Raw genomic sequence first — 16,090 nt, 5'->3', positions numbered from 1 at the left:
CTGTTTATACCAGAAGAGGAATATGGACCCCAAAGCAGAGATTGTCCTTTTTGTGATGATACAAATGCATGTGTAAATGTAAATTACTTTACGGGACAGAAGCAGCACCTATAGGATGAACAAATGTAGAAAAAGGACAGCAAACTGTACATAACCTGTTCTTCCAAGAAGAAGTAGCCTGATTATTTATTTATTATTTATTATTTAATTTCCCTGAAGGAAGCAACAGATTCCTAAAGCAACTCGAAAAGGGCACAGTAGTGGAGTACAGATCTCTGTCAGTTGTTTCTCCCTCTCCCATCCAAAACAAAAGATGACAAACAAGGGGATTTTTCTTCATCTCATATCGTGCCTAATTTGAGTGGATTGTAACATTTGTACTATTTTTGATAAAGTATATTGAGTATAGAATTTATCTGCAGATTCACCGATTCAAAATGAGATGAAAGAACCTTTAACATAAAAAGGTACAAAAAATTTGCACAGAAAATATCAGCGAAACCCCTGCGAGAACCGAATCAAGCAAATTAACTCCGCTTTTCATCTGGAAGAGAAATACTGTGTTGTTTCGTCTATAAAATGTGACACGGTCTCATTTAAATCATTGAAAAAGGCAGATTTCCCGTTCTGTCACATCTGCACCCTTGCTAATTGTACTGAATGTATCATGTGTTTTTGTGGCATCATCGATAATGGATCAGTATCAATATCAAAGATGTCATTTTCATAAAAGACATTTCGATGCGTCACAGTAGGAAAAGCGCATGTGTAAATAATAAAAATGAACAATGGCTGATGTCTAAATTGAACGGCTTCAGTTTCAGGGTCCAGGTATTTTTCATGCTGGCTCACTGTCATGGACTACTGAGAATAAAACAGAGCCATCATTAATGTTATTCGTAACACCTTTGCTTCTACTTTAAAAAGTCAAAATGTCTGCTGTGAACATTTTTGAAATAAGTAATCTACAGTACTTTGACATTGTTGAGTATTGGAAAAAAAATACACTTAAAGAGGACAAAACCATAGACATTATCAATAATAAAAACAAAAGACAAACTGATTGTATGTTCTTTCTTGGTTGCCATTGAGCAAACACTTTACAGGAGACAGGAGACAGGAGGCGGGGATGAGTTTGGGAGTGGGGTAACAATAGGTTTCAAGAATAGAATGGCATTTGTCCAATATACTGTACATATGAACTGTACTGTACAATTACAATTGTAGTATGGCTGTTAAGCAGTGAATGCAGGGATTGTATACACATCTGACATTTTCACAGAGCTGGGATCCCCTTTGGCTGGAATAAACACCAGCTGACTTGGTCCCTTTGATGGCGTTATTTCCCTTGTTAGGGGGAAAAAGCAGCACAAACTTACAACACGTGAAGTGGTTTTTCTCTTTCTCTTTCGCACACACACATACAGTCAAGCTGCATAAGCACTCAGCACATGCGCACACACAAAAACAAACATAAATCATCTACCTCCCAAATACGTACATCTCTGTCCAAGATATTCAAAAAAAAAAAATAAAAAAAAAATAAAGATAAATATTTGACTTCAACTACCCTACTCAGCAGAGGCTGGTGTTCCGGCTTTGTACAGCATTTATACCTGTATATTATATGCTATAAAGACTTTCTGTGCCATTAAAATTATTTAAATAAGGGGAAAAATAAATTTGTAGTAACAGATCAACCACCGCTTACACTGATTGTTATGAACTGTAAACTCATAAAGCAGCTAATAATTGTGAGCTTTACGTTCACTGTAACATCCGTGATGCCTGATGTTGCCGGCTGTCTTCTCATGTGCTGAAAGACTACCGCTTAAGCTTTGCAGCTCCGTGGCGTTCCCTGATGCTCGATGGTCTCCCGCGTGTTCCAACGCTCCCTTTTCTCCATCCTCCTGCTCAGCGGGTCTCCTCTTGGCGCCGAGTAAAGAGCTGCGGAGGCACTGTGAGAGCATGGGTGGCAGTTTAGTCCACAGAAGCGGAAGCTTTCCACTGATCCCTGAAACATTGTACACGGCACTTTATAATTTTTTTTGCAGACTTCAAGAAAGGCTAAGCAAGAGTGCTTTGAGGAGTGGAGATCAGTCGCCATCGCATCACTTCCCATTGAGAACGTATACCAGGGACCAGGGAGTTGGATAGGGAGTGCTTTGGTGTCCCACTGTCCTTCATACCATGAATTCATTACTGCCATACAATACCAGCTGCTGTGGTAGGTCTGGAGGGTCCCTGCCAGGGCCAGGGCCTTCTCTGGAGTGCCTCTGGGCTGAAGGCTTGGCCCCTTTAAGTTTCTGTTTGCCCTTTTCCGGGTTGAAAGTTCCTCTGCTTGTAAACAGGGGCCTTTCGTCATACGCTCCTTCCTGATCTCCTGTGGGGCTACTGTCTGTGTTGTCGAATCGGGAGGCTTGAGGTGCATTCAGAGGCGGGGCCTGGGCCAGACTTGAGCCCGCGGTGGGAGACTTGGAGTGGAAACGAAAATGCCGGGTGCTGGCAGAGGAGGAAGAGGACGATGGGTGGAAGTGTGATGACGAAGAGTAGGAGGAAACACTGGAGGAAGAGTCCACAGAGTCCAGGGAGTCAGGCTGCCGGCGAAGAGCGCGGCGCCGGGGGCTTGTCATGTCAGCTCTCCGAGGCCAGGGGGAAGTGAACCCTGGACCTCTCTCTGCAATGAAAGGCGAAGACAAGGTTAGTTGTCTTTTTCTCTCCGATTATACATAAAAAAAAACAAAAAAAACAGCAAACTGAAAGGTCAGGGTACACACCAGAGAAGTCAGAAATGGTTTCCTCGGAGTCCACATTGAGGTTTTCAGAGCTGTCGGCTGTACCAATAGAAGCCTCCGACTCGAGGGTCTCATCGTCCGATGCTCGTGGCTCCAGAGTCAATATCTCAAAAGTCAACTCCTCTCTGCAGAGGCAAACATTATAGAGATGAACAAATGAGCTGAACACACATGTTGAGACACATCTAACAGTAATAACACATGCAAATTGGAAACAGTTTTTATAATCTGGAGTTATTTTCATATTACGAAACCGTTGTTTTCAGGACATTGCGAGTGCAGTGACAGCGTTTACTTCTCTTTCTGCAGGCTTTCAATCTGTTCCGTCAGCACCCTCTCCTCTTGCAGCATGGCCGCCTGCTGATGCGCTGAAATTTCGGCAAATGAGTCGTCTCCTTCTTCACTGCCGCTCTTTTCCATCATGGGTTCGGCCACAGATGACAGCCGCGGACTGCACGGAGGCGAGGGCGCGTGGTAGCTCAGTCGATGCACATGGCCTTTACCCTGAGAAACAAGGCAGAGGCAGATGTTTTCTTCTCACTGTGTGGATACTACATTCATGCTCCATAAGAAAAACAGCAGCCGTCATACACACAGTACATTTCACCACTTTTAACAAGCAGCTACTCACTCGCACATGCCGTCAACAAACCACACGAAGCGTCCAGCCGAGTCTAAAAACAGCACAGCAGCACTGAAAGACTGGTCGAACACAGAATGTACATACGACACAAACTTTACCTTTTTAGCTGCATTAGTCTGTGTCGAGCAAAAGTGAGAAGCAAAGAGAAGAGGAATCAGTAATGCCAGGTTCATAAAGGTCCGTTGTCAGTTTTAGCAACTCATCTGCTTTTTAGCTGAGTGGCTTATGATGTGCACATCTCAACCATTTCTCAGTTCTTAGAGGTGAAGTGAATATCACTGTTGTGTGATAATGATTACTGGACTACTACAGGCTTTTCAATGGCCGATAGCCAATTTATAGCACTGATATCATCTTTTTTTTGCATCTGATGAATCTAGCAAAACTGTGGAACTTAAATTAACATTTATTCAACACTGTTATCGTCTCGGTTTGCTTAAATAGATCTAAACTCTGTTTGCAATGCATTTATCAACCAAATAAATGTTGTCAGGTAATGAAAAACTAAATTTGTGCACTTAACAGCAGCATTTGTCAGCAGTGGCCTTTGTTCCACAGCAGCAACACTCAGGCGGCTGCCTGCACAGCCTTGTGAGCACAGGCGTCGCCCGATGACGATCGTCTCAGAATTACATTAATCGGCCCGATTCATCAGGCGACCAAATGAATCGGTCTATCATTATTATAGATATGATATTTGCGAGGGGAATGTATAATGATACTCCGCCAACGCTTAATGAGAACTTAATTCTTTTCACAATTTATTCAGAGAAAGTAATGATACAAATTTAATTACCTTTTCAATTTTAATATTTTAGATTTATTGAGAGTGAGACACTGATTCGAGCTACTCAGTCAACTGCAAAAATATAAATTTTAAGTTAAAATCGTTTCCCTTTTTATTGTCCATATTCAAAGTGGCATAATGTAAATCCAATGACAAGCGATTGCACGAGCTCATGACTTTCATCCACAAGAGACAGTCACAAATAAACAGAAGCAGAGACTGAGTGAAGTGATGAGTCATGCTTCAGGGATGGAGAAGGCAGATGTTAATACTTGATGAGACGAGACGATGCAGAGGTCGGCACCACAACAACATCACCACTGGATGATAATTCGGGGATGTACACCGTGATGCGTGTATACATACCATCGTGAGCACTATGCTCATAAATCTAATGGCTATTAGTACGGGTTTCTGGGTAAAGGTAAAGGACAGGACAGGTTAGCGAGGAGAATCTGGAGAGGAAAAAACAGCTTTCAAAGGCGGACATCAGGGATGTTTTTAAGGTGGATCAGTCGAGAGGATTTAACAAAGAGTCACTGCAAACAGCTACTTCTTCTGATAGCAGCATACTTGTCACATCATTTGATCTTACCATCGACCGGCGAATGAGGGTCAGTCTGCACTTGGCCTTATTCTCTGCAAATTCCAGGCTGTTGATGTCCTTTAGCCGCACTTTGTACTTATTCATCTGTTCACAAATGATAAGTTCTACACACCTACAGAGGGAAACAAAACCACTTCAGAAGGACTGGAAATGCAGCAAAACGACAAGTTCATATTTAGTTCATCGAAAAGCAAAGTTATTAATTTGATAGCTTCATTTTTGGAAACAGAAAACAAATCCTTATCCTTATTTTTTCCTCAACCATTATTGAGAAATTTGCAGCGAAAACAAGCCAAGTAAACCAAAGTTTTATTGAAATAATATCAGGGGTCCTTCCCTTATCGGTCTGATTAACTGTAGCTAATCCAAACTACTTAACTATAGTTTTACAATCCTGTACGAGCATTTTTTGCTTTTATTATTATGTGTATTTATTCTTATTTATTTACTTACTTTTGTTTGTTTGCTTTACTGTTCTTTTCTTCCTATTGTAAACTGATTAACACAACACATTTTAACATCTTGTATTATATGATCCATAACTGCCCTATTGTACAGTATCATTTTTTATTTAAGTTAAGTATTGCATTCCATCCATCTATCTCGTTGAGCTTTTAGAAACGAATGACACAAGGTCGTTCTTCTACATATATATGTATATAATATATTCTGCTGATTTGGGTTTTGACGGATCTTGGTCGCCTTGCATACACTTTTGTCAATTGCTCCCACATGAAACAGATTAATTCAGGATCCACTCCCATCCCAAACCTTGAGAACGAGTGCCTTCGGTAAAGACAGAGAATTCATTAGATGTTCATGTCTTACGCAGTCGTCTTGCCGATGTCCTGGACACTCTGCAGCGGATCAATGGTGTCGGGACAGCGCAGGATACAGGGAGCAAAAACTATAGCCAAGGCGTTAGCTGACATACGGTTTGTGTCCTCTTGCAAGGCGATCCTATAAAGCATTATTTCAATATTAGAACAGTCCATCAGGGAGGAAACAAATCTGAAATCTAAAATGACTGTAAAAACAGATTTTTACCTGACAAGATGAAATATGAGGCGTTCAAGAGTGTTTAGGTGAGTTCTGCTGAGCTGGTCAATAACGGAATACACCCCTCTGACCGTTTCCTTTTTATCCTGCAAAGCTGCGGAGGCATTTCAACAAGACAAATCACCAATTAGTCACGGCAAACGAATGCGGCTGTTCACGATAATAAATGGTGATTGTGGGACAGCATCTCCAATGCAATGCATTTGAAAACCCAATGGAGTCGGAGACCTAATGCTGATTACTTACCCATGCCACGTATAAACTCCTCATACAGCTCAAATGTCATCAGGGGGTTCGGCAGGTCTCTCAGCCACTGCTTGAACACGCTAGCGATAACGTGGATGTTGTAGTCGTCCAGACTCACGCAGTCAATATCTGTGAGAGTGGAGACCATAGAAATAAATGCATGTGCTCATTTGACCAAAAACAGTGATTGTTGTCAGTCGGTTTGGTTTATATTCAATGAGGGCGACTGTCATAATTCACCTGTGTCGAGTCCCAGCTTAAGTTCCTTAATTTTGTTGGTGGAGCCGGGTTTTCTGTATATTCCTTCAGTGTAGAGCCCGTGCATCTCAATGTAGTTAATGAGCTTCTCCACAACCAGGGGCACCGTCCTCTCATCATTAGTCAGACGAGAAACCTCTACTCCGAACTGTCTGGAGGAAAGCTCCGGATCAAACTGTCACGAGACACAAACACATTATCCTCCGTTAAACACAAAGAGGTGCACACACTGGCACAGCAACAAAGACTAATATTTTAAAATGCTTATAAGGAATTGCTCACGTATTTAAAAAAAAAAGTTAAGATTGCAGTGCTAACACTACTTGCTGTAAATAAACCCACAGAAAAAACAATTGGTGTCTTGGGACATTGATGGAGGGCGCACAAAATGTCCGACTCACCTTCTTGCTGCATTTGGTGGTCGTCTTCAGGCAGCACTTTCTGTGGCAGGCGTAGCGGCACACTGGATGAACACAACCAGAGAAATCCAACAGGTTATTTCCACTATCCACAGAAAGGCAGCGCCTCCGCATTATTCAGCAAAAGTTGGTACAAAAGAGAAAATAAATTAAAAAAAAAAAAAAAAAATATATATATATATATATATATATTATTGGCTAGCATGAGGAAAGCATCCTGTGTGAATAAAGGACAAGCTGTAATCCCTGGAGAGACGGCGCCCCAGACCCCATGAGTCCAGTTGAAAACAATCTGATTAAGGCTGAGGAAGGAGAAAGGGTGGGGATTGCCCTGTGAGGCCAGACTGAGCAGAACTAGAACACAGACGTGGTGTGTGTGTCCAAATTCAGTGAATGTCCCCGTGGAGGAGAGGGTGTTTGTGTGTCCAATTGTGGTCACAAAGATTTGGCAAGATAAGTTGTTTCTCTCTAAACACATTGTCTGATAGAACATTTATTCAATATTCTTGTATTGGTTACATCAGGACAACGTTGGCTGTGTGTGTGTGTGTGTGTGTGTGTGCGTGCGTGTGTGCGTGCGTGCGTAGAGATTGGCCCGGTTCCAGCACTCACTGACATAATTTTAAGGACACAGGGCTTCATGCTGACTTGTCAAATTGGTTGTCATAAGCTTTTGGTTGCCATAACTAAAAAAATAAAACTTGCATTTTCAACTTAAAATGTTCAAATTCATAATTATTTTAGGCTGTCAATTATTCGCATTTAATCAATTAACTTAATGGTAGTTTAGTTAATAAAATGTGGGAAAATCGAAAACTAACAGCAGTTTGCTGGAACCAGCAAATATTGGGAATTTTACTTGATAAATGGCAATTACTCCATTCAATTTGTAGATGACGAATTTTCTGTCAATTGAATCAATAATTAATCGTTCCATCCATGGCTTTCGAAACTGCTTATCAAAAAAAAAAATCCCCTATATAATATTTTGCATGCACACTCACATTTGCACACACAGGCACGGTCCATCATCCAGATGAGCGATGAGCAGTACTCGCAGTACGTGGGGATGCTGTACTGGGTGGACTTGAAGATGTGGCCGTTATGTTCCTCCACCTGCAGAGAGCAGCATAGCACAGGTTCATTTGGAGTTCACATGCATATTTCCTTTCACATTTACATCTGAGCTTTCCTTTTTTTTGGTGTTTGTTTTGGAGCCTTTTCTATTCTGGTGGCTGGTGTATTTATATCTTGTTATTCCAAACAGCCAATGGGGGTGTAAAAGACTGGCTGTGAGAGCAAAGTGTTCATCATGTTCTTATTATTGATGATGACGAAGAGAGACTTACAATGTCCGTGTCCTTTTTCCTCCGTTTTTTGCGTTCAGGTTTAGGTACCAGCTGTCGTGAAACAAAAGAGAAAACAGAACAATTATTTAGTTTTGTTACTGCATGTAAATGGATTATTAGGAAATATAAACAGCATATATAACAATGACAACATCTCTATTAAAAAACAATCCAGAAGGCTTTTTATACACCAGAGTACATTTAAAGTTTGTAAAGATACTGAGAACGATACATGGATGCACAACAATGAACACACGTGTATTTCCTTGACCAGAACAAAAATCATTTAAAAAGGAGCACAAACTATCTTTTAACAGCCATCATCCAAAATGTTATTTTCCACGAGGCTGTTGCGTGTCCTCACCTTGGTGGGTGTGCTGTTGAAAGGTTTGTACTCAGTCATGAACTCATCCAGGAAGACCTTGAAGGTGTTGACCCACACCGTGACAGGAGACTCCCTCCAGTCCCTCTGCTCCTGCCGCATGGTCTTCTCCAAGATGTCCTCAAACAGAGCGTAGAGGTCTTTGTAGCGGATACTCTTCCCATCATCCATCTGGGCAGAAAGATGGCGAAGTCACAGGAAGAGCACAGTGTTAATCTACGTTGGAAACCATGTTCCAGCACAAAAATACTCATAATGCTTCACAAAAACAACCAAAACGCATTATAAAGCACTTTATGATTAAGAATAAGGTCATGTATCACATTAATACCTTATTATTATGATACTTGACAATTTTTTTTGCAAGGATTAAAGTGTATTATAATTCCCATATTTTGTAATACATCATAATCTTTTCATTATGCAATATAATCACTATAATAATGTGATTATAAGTTACTATCAGTGGTCATTGTTTGCTTTAAGTAAAGTGAGGAAAATATAATTAAATATATGCAAGAGCAATACAAAATGTTGAACTTTACTTAAAGCACCTAATGTTCACTTAGAATAATTTATGATCCCATTATAACACATTCTTACAGGGGTCGTAAACTATATGGTCCTATATATTATAGGATCAGTGTTATAAACAGTTTATAAGTTTGTTTATACTGCATTAAATAAATGGGTGTTACCGGTCATGTAAACAGTGTTGACAGCACTTACCGCGAGCGCCGTGGAGTAAGAGTTGAAGATGTTCAGACGGAATTCCTTCAAAGCCTTTTTAAACACGACGTCCACCATGGTGTCCTTCTTACTGTCCTCAGTGTCCAAGTCGTTGATCTAAAATAGGAAAAACCACATCCATCTCACTGTGAATATGAACTTCCTTTAGCTCTAAAAAGATTAGTGGAAGTGTTGAGACATAAATAACGAAAACCCCATGCATCGTGTTCATCTGGAGTTACTCTCCTTGTGAGGACTTTCAGATGTTAAAGTGCACGCGTCAGCAATATATAATCAGCTTTCACCCCTATGGGTCGGGGGGAATGAGAGTGGGCATGTTCGTCCGTACCTTCTTCATGAGGAAGTCGTTCATGCTCCTGTAGTCGTTGGTGCAGGTGAGGATCTGCAGCGCGTCGTTCTGCCACTGAGCCGGCTCCAGAGCCGCGCTGCTGATCTTCACGCTGCGCCGCCGCTTCACCTTGGGAGACGGCTCCTTGTTCTCCTTCAAGTCTCTGAACCCTCGATCCGACATCGGGTCAGGGCTGCAGGGGGGCGACATGTTCTCCTGACCTACTGTGTGGAAGGGAATGAAGGATTTGTGCGGGTGAGTCAAACGAACTTCAGGTGCATTCAAGCACCCAAAAGTGAAAGTCCTATTCATTTGCTTTTGGGTAACGCACCGTCTCCCAGCAATGGCCCGGTCTCCCCATCGTCTCCATCCAGGGAATCGGATCCGCAGATCAGCTTTTCTCTAGATGTCTTCTTCTCCCCATGCTTTGTCTTGCCCCAGAAACGCATCCTCCGACCCCTGGTCAAACTTAAAAACAAAATTGAAACATTATTTAATTACTGATTCAAATGAAAATAGCTTCAACAAGTGACAAAAGAGTACTTAACGTTACTACGAGGAACTTAAAACGTTTATGTCGATTTTGGAAGGTCACCGTGGACAAAAGCGGTCGTGTCAAAGACCAGAGCCCCGTGCCTCCCTTCCCTTAAGCGGGCCCATTAAATACGACTTGGGCCTCCAGCAGCGGGACGTTGGAGTTTGCTGGAGTCTGATCCGATGGCACTGATGCCAAGAATTGAGAATAACTATATAGAAATAGCCAATCTTCTTGCTGGTTGTCGTCATTATTAAATTAAGACCGTTTCACAACGTTCCTCACAGGAACTTTAACAATGTACATTAAGGCCAAGACATGAAGTGTGGCAGCACTGCAGAGTTGAGAAACAAACCTTCCATCTTGAGAGTTCTTGCGCATGGAGTCTTCTTTGACCAAATCTCCTGACGACATGGCTTTGTGTAACTTCTTTTGCTCCTCGGAGCTCGCAGGCTGAAATAACACCAGGTTGGGAAAAAGTTAAAAACATAGCAAAAAAGCCAGAAAGCCTCTCTATTATGAATAAACATTCAGCCCCATAGTATATTAAGAACTGAGGACAAGTTCAAGCCAGCAGAGGGCAGCATCACAAACCAGGAGCTGGAGGATTAGTGAAAGTGTAAATGCAGTTTATTGTAATCCTGATATTACAAAGCAATAACACAACAAATAATATATGAAATATAGGACGCAAATCCCTAGGAAAAGAGCAGTTAAAAAGGCAGTAAAAAGAGTGTGTTAGATGAGGAAGTCCATCAAGAGTGAATGATGACCATTTTCAAGAATTCCCAAGGTCTGACTCGTGACTAGAGCTAAGAGAGGAAATATAACAAAGTGACATGCAAACATTGTTAATTAACCAGGAAGAGGAAAAGCCAGTGTTACAGCTGTAAGAGAAAGAGAGGTCAATCTTGTTAGAAAAGCAAGTTAAAGGATTAGCGTTGAAAGGGAAAACATTTTAAATGCCTTCTCCCCTTTTGGAAAAGTTAGTGTAAATGTGTTAAAGCTCAGTTTGAGACAGGGGTGTCGTGTCACTCTACTCTCTGAGGAGGGGGTTAGAAATGTCAAAGAGAAGCCACGGCGTAGGAACGTATAGAGGGCCACGGATGGCTCGGATGGCGCCCGTTACCATGTCTGAGTCACTGAAACAGGACTTGCTCAAGCCCACCGCCTCCGTGGAGCTCTGCTTGGAGAGAGGCAGACTGTAATGGCGGGGGCTGCCGTCGTCGTCATAGTCATCCTCGTCTGAATCGCCCCCAACTGAGAGGGCGGGGGCTCGGGTGAGGAAGTCGGAGCGGGTTCGTGCCATTCTGGCTTTCTTTTTTTGGCCCACTCTTCCAACCTGGAGTTTCATCAGAAGTGATAACAGCATGTTTTAAAAAAGGAGCCTTCGATAACCTGCAAACGAGCTTCAGTGCATTTTGCTCTCCACGTAGGTCAGCTGTGGCGTTTTAAGTGTGAGATTTGGGGCTGCGAAGATGTATTAATTCATTCACAAACACAAAAAAGGCACTCCCGCAAACACATGCTTTCTACCTAAAAAAGGAGGAAAAAAAAGTTTGCTTACATCCCGCGTTTTTGCCCCTTTAGTGGGCTTGGAGACGGGTGCTGGGACTTCTCTGGGAATGGCTGCAGGCGTTTCTCTAGCGGCGGCTTCACGGTCAAACCTGCTGGACAAACAGAGGGGGAAAAAAACGTAAATACATGTAATTCATGGAAAGTAATGGATCCAAATAGAGAATTCATTATGTGTCAATTATAATGTAATTAACGCAAACTTAAATCCACTGAGAAGATGTGATGTGATGTATGTGGGCATTTAGAGCATCTTTCAAATTAGTATGATGGCATCATTTAAGCTTTTTGGAAAACTGTGCCAATCCCAATTAAAGCTGGTGTCGTCTATCTGTTACTTTCAACTCATTCATCTCAGTGACCCCGTGTCAAACCCATTGGACGTTGCTGTATTAAGTAAGAGGTTAGTAAAAACTGTTCAAATTCTTCACTTAGCACTATTTACATAATTATTACCACGATTCAAAGTTATCTATTTTATTTGAAATGGAAATTAGTTTTATTAACCCCTTGAATGTAAACTTATTTGTGTAGATTTATTCAGCATTTATTTGTTTGTTTATGGTAAACGTTCTTTTTTTCCTCTTGGATTTTGACTCATAGCACACCCATATTGTTCCTCCCCGAAAGGTTAATTAGATATAATTCACATCCTTTATGATACATTGTTCATATTTGTTTTACATTTCTATTCTATTTATGATTCTTGTTTTCTTATTTCTTGTGTTTTGTTATGCACCCCAAAAAAAAAAAATGATGCTAAAAACCTGCCTGTTAAAAAAAACAACAGTTCCAATAAAGAAGAACACTTCATAACAACAAAAAACTTACATAGTGCAAGAAATACAAATTAATATTGATATATAAACTACATCAACTCACTTTGTAAATGTGACTTTGTCCTTTGGAGAGAAGAAGATGTTCGGCTTGTCCGCGGTTCCTTGATCGCTTGGCGTCGTCTTGGTTGCCGTTCTCGCTCTGGTTCTTCCATCTTTGGACTCCAGCGTGAGCTTGGGCGCCCAGCCCTCAGCGCCAGGCCTGCTCTCCTTGCGTCGTTCTCTGGGGACAGAAGCAGGTGGCGGGGGCAGCTGCGGGTGAGGGGCGCTGCCCCGTACGTCCACAGGCGGGGGAGAGTGCACCGATGGGACAGTGGAGTCCGACTGTGTTCTGGCATGAGGAGCATCCTTCGCTGTTCTCTCGATCAGCAGGGAGCTGGGTCTACGGGGCTCCCTGGAGGCGGCGGCGGCATCTTGTCCACCCTGTTGACTCTGCTGTATCCTATGCAGCGCTTCCCCTCTTTGCTTCTCAAACAAGTCTCTCTCGTACTGAGCGAAGAAAAGCCGCTGCCGCTCTAGCACTTCTTTCTGCTGTCTGATCTGCTCCATCATCTCCTTCTCGTTCTGCTGCTGCTGGTTACGCTGCCTCACCTCTTTCTCCTCGTTCAGCCGCACCAGCTTCTCGATGATCGCCTGGTCGGCCTGAGGGCCGGAGGTAGAAACGGGGACGAGAGCTGGGTCTCGTTTCGTAGCCCCAGAGTCTCGAATCTCGACAGGGGGACGGACAATATCGCTCAGCTCTTGGCTTAGTGGTGATTCTTTCTGCATGCTGATGACCACCACCACTGGTCGCCGCGTAGTCTCCCGCCTCTCTTTGAGCAGCTTGGTGACAGTGGTGGCGGTGGAGACGGGCGCCTCCTTGTTTTGTTTGGGCTGTCCGGCGGGACGACGGGAGACGGCTGAGCTGCCTTCACTAGCAGGGACGTAAAAGGTAGGGAGGTAGTTTTCGATTTTGGGCGGATGTGTGGGCGCAGAGGGGGCCGCCGGATCCATTTTGGTCTGGCGCTGCCTCCCTTGGTGGGCGACTGCGTCTGTCCTGTGTGGCTCGAAGGGCTTCGGGCTCGATGAGACAACCTCCACATTGGGCTCAGGTGCTGGAGCTACTGAAGGACGAGAGGCGCAGAGGTCCTCACTGTCCGTCACCTCTTCCACAGCCTTCGGGGCTTCGTCCTCCAAGCTGAGAAGCTCGAAGCTGCCTTTGGAGCTCTGGCTGTCGGGCGTGCCGTGGGGCGAACGAGGAGGTGGCGTCGCCGGGGTCACCAGCTCCACAGACCAGCGCCGTTCCTCGGACGGGGACGAGGCACCGCCGCCGGTCGCCCGCACCTTGAGGAGCTCCAGGCTGAACTTGGCCTGCTCCAGCTCTCTCATCCGCCGGCTCTCTCTCTTGGCCCGAGTGGTTTTCTGGCTGGGCTCGTCTAAAGTTCTGGACCTCTCTCGCACCACCACGGTGGACGTCTGGATGGAGTCCGAGGCTTCAGCTTGCGCCTTGGAGGGGCCGTCTCTTGTCCGAGCATGTTCTCTTCCTTCTCCTTCCTCTTTGACGGCACCCTCGTGGCTGTTGAGGATCTGGAGGCTCCGTTCTCGCTGCTCGTAGGAGCGATCCTCCCACGTGCTGAGGTCCAATCCCATGATCCTCTCGGGCGGCTCCTCTTCTTCTTCCGGCGAGAGATTCACTCGGCCGTTCTGTAGTTGAAGCAGCTTCTCCTGCTGCTGCTCCTTCTCCTCCCTCAATCTCTGATCTCTGAGTTGTTTGAAGCTGTCAATCAAGAAGGCATGGTTACAACTTTAGCTGATGTTAAACTACTTCCTACTGCTATTATCAAGATAGATTTCAAACAGCTATTCAGAACAAACTCTATTATTGACCAAAGTTAAAAAGGTCCTTCTCTCAGGGGCTCAGCTGATTTTAGAGCAGCTTTGGGTTGCTTGTGTAACGGCATGCTCTAACCAAGCCTGGTCAATAAGCACACTGAACAATGACCAAATACACTGCAGGCACGAGCAGTGTGCAAAGATTAATCTGGCTTTTCATCAGATGGAGCAAAAATCATGCAGTCACCTACATTTGGAAGCTATTTTTGCTGAAGCTTCATGAAAATGCTACAATGTTTGTTTGTGATGAACTAAATGAAGATGCTCGTGGTGTGTGTTACAGGCTGGCTTACCTCTGCCTGGCCAGGAAGCCTCTGCTCATTGCCTGTAGTTGTGCCACAGCGGCGTACAGACGCAAGTAGGCGTCCCTGGCTTGATGACAGCGCCAGGCCGCCTGAATGACCAGAGCGGCTGTGCAGCGCCGGTAGAGCCATAACCTCCACGCCCTCTGCAGCACCACAGCAGCATCCCTCCACAGCCTGAACCTCTGACGCTCCCTGTGGCCTCGCCAGTGTGTCTGCAGACACAATGCTGCCCCCTCCTGAACGCGGGGGGCATAATCCTCCTCCTCGTCTATGGGCCGGTACAAACGCCACCATTTCTGAAAGGAGATGATGATAATGATGTATTATTTTTATGAAACTGATTTCCCCCATTTTAGTCAAAACATATGTTCATGATCACTGAGTAAAGTCATTCGAAAGATAAGCATTTTGCTTAATAGGTAATCTAAATTTTCTTTTATTGGATATAATAACTAATTAAATTCCAACCGGACCTGTGAGCAACAAGTTGATCTGTATTTGAGTTTGATGTTCAGCCAGATTTCAAATGAAATAAAACATTGTTTCCAGTTTAGGAACTAAAATAAAACATCCGCGATATCAAAAAGAAACCTTTTGGTCCTTTCATTTCGATTTTAGTGGTGCACTGATTTAGAACTGGACAGCGGGCATGAAATCAATACCGCAACATTAATACCAAGTATCACAATATAGCAAATGTAAGCAAAAATCCCAGTAATATGATAATTGATGCAATGAACTATAGTTAAAACTCATAGTAATGCATTACATCATGAAGACCTTTTCACCTCAGAAAAACAAAAACTTGAATAAATAAAATATTATAATTTAATAAAAAAATGATAATGGAAACATGAATTTGTAAAACTGCATTTTGAAAAAGTATTATTTTAATTTACTTTTAATTTGAACTGAAAGTCAATCAGAAATAATACAAAGAGGGAAAAAAAACTATAAAAAAAAGAAGAGTGATTTAAATCATGGAGAAGGAAAAGCAGTGAAGTGTACCTGGATGCAGAGCGCTGCTTCTCTCATTCTGACAAACTGCTTCCTCTCCCGCAGAGCTCTGAACCGCCGCTGCAGCGTGACGATGCGTCTGAGAACTTCGGCGTGGAGAACGGCCTGCAGCCGCTGACGCTCAGCCTCCCGGAAGAACACCTGAGGGGAGGGACCATGATGGAGTGAGTACACACACACACACACACACACACACACACACACACACACACACACACACACACACACACACACACACACACACACACACACACACACACACACACACACACACACAAAATGGAGAACAAGGTTGTTAAAAGAGATGCACACACACACACTTTTTCA

General features: G+C 43.4%; 1 protein-coding gene across 1 annotated transcript in view; it reads right to left on the bottom strand.

Annotated features, from left to right (window-relative positions):
- Positions 1–221: 221 nt before the first annotated feature.
- The window catches only part of myo9aa (myosin IXAa), a gene marked incomplete at its 5' end in the record, with an annotated part of 73,104 nt that continues 57,235 nt past the window's right edge, over positions 222–16,090 (bottom strand). The window contains 22 exons of the mRNA XM_079217305.1: positions 222–2,677; positions 2,778–2,920; positions 3,091–3,299; positions 3,537–3,554; positions 4,821–4,944; positions 5,661–5,792; positions 5,880–5,985; positions 6,138–6,266; positions 6,378–6,570; positions 6,797–6,858; positions 7,819–7,930; positions 8,164–8,214; positions 8,528–8,716; positions 9,275–9,391; positions 9,624–9,847; positions 9,955–10,082; positions 10,514–10,611; positions 11,288–11,500; positions 11,726–11,825; positions 12,616–14,325; positions 14,735–15,042; positions 15,755–15,904. Of these exons, the coding sequence (XP_079073431.1) occupies positions 2,184–2,677; positions 2,778–2,920; positions 3,091–3,299; positions 3,537–3,554; positions 4,821–4,944; positions 5,661–5,792; positions 5,880–5,985; positions 6,138–6,266; positions 6,378–6,570; positions 6,797–6,858; positions 7,819–7,930; positions 8,164–8,214; positions 8,528–8,716; positions 9,275–9,391; positions 9,624–9,847; positions 9,955–10,082; positions 10,514–10,611; positions 11,288–11,500; positions 11,726–11,825; positions 12,616–14,325; positions 14,735–15,042; positions 15,755–15,904 (5,010 nt within the window). The 3' untranslated portion in view covers positions 222–2,183. The remainder of the gene's footprint in view (positions 2,678–2,777; positions 2,921–3,090; positions 3,300–3,536; positions 3,555–4,820; positions 4,945–5,660; positions 5,793–5,879; positions 5,986–6,137; positions 6,267–6,377; positions 6,571–6,796; positions 6,859–7,818; positions 7,931–8,163; positions 8,215–8,527; positions 8,717–9,274; positions 9,392–9,623; positions 9,848–9,954; positions 10,083–10,513; positions 10,612–11,287; positions 11,501–11,725; positions 11,826–12,615; positions 14,326–14,734; positions 15,043–15,754; positions 15,905–16,090) is intronic.

The sequence above is a fragment of the Taurulus bubalis genome, assembly GCF_910589615.1.
Source record: "Taurulus bubalis genome assembly, chromosome: 4".
NCBI classification, from domain to species: Eukaryota; Metazoa; Chordata; class Actinopteri; order Perciformes; family Cottidae; genus Taurulus; species Taurulus bubalis.
Note: the sequence above shows the minus strand (reverse complement) of the source record. Positions and strands in the feature narration are given on the sequence as shown.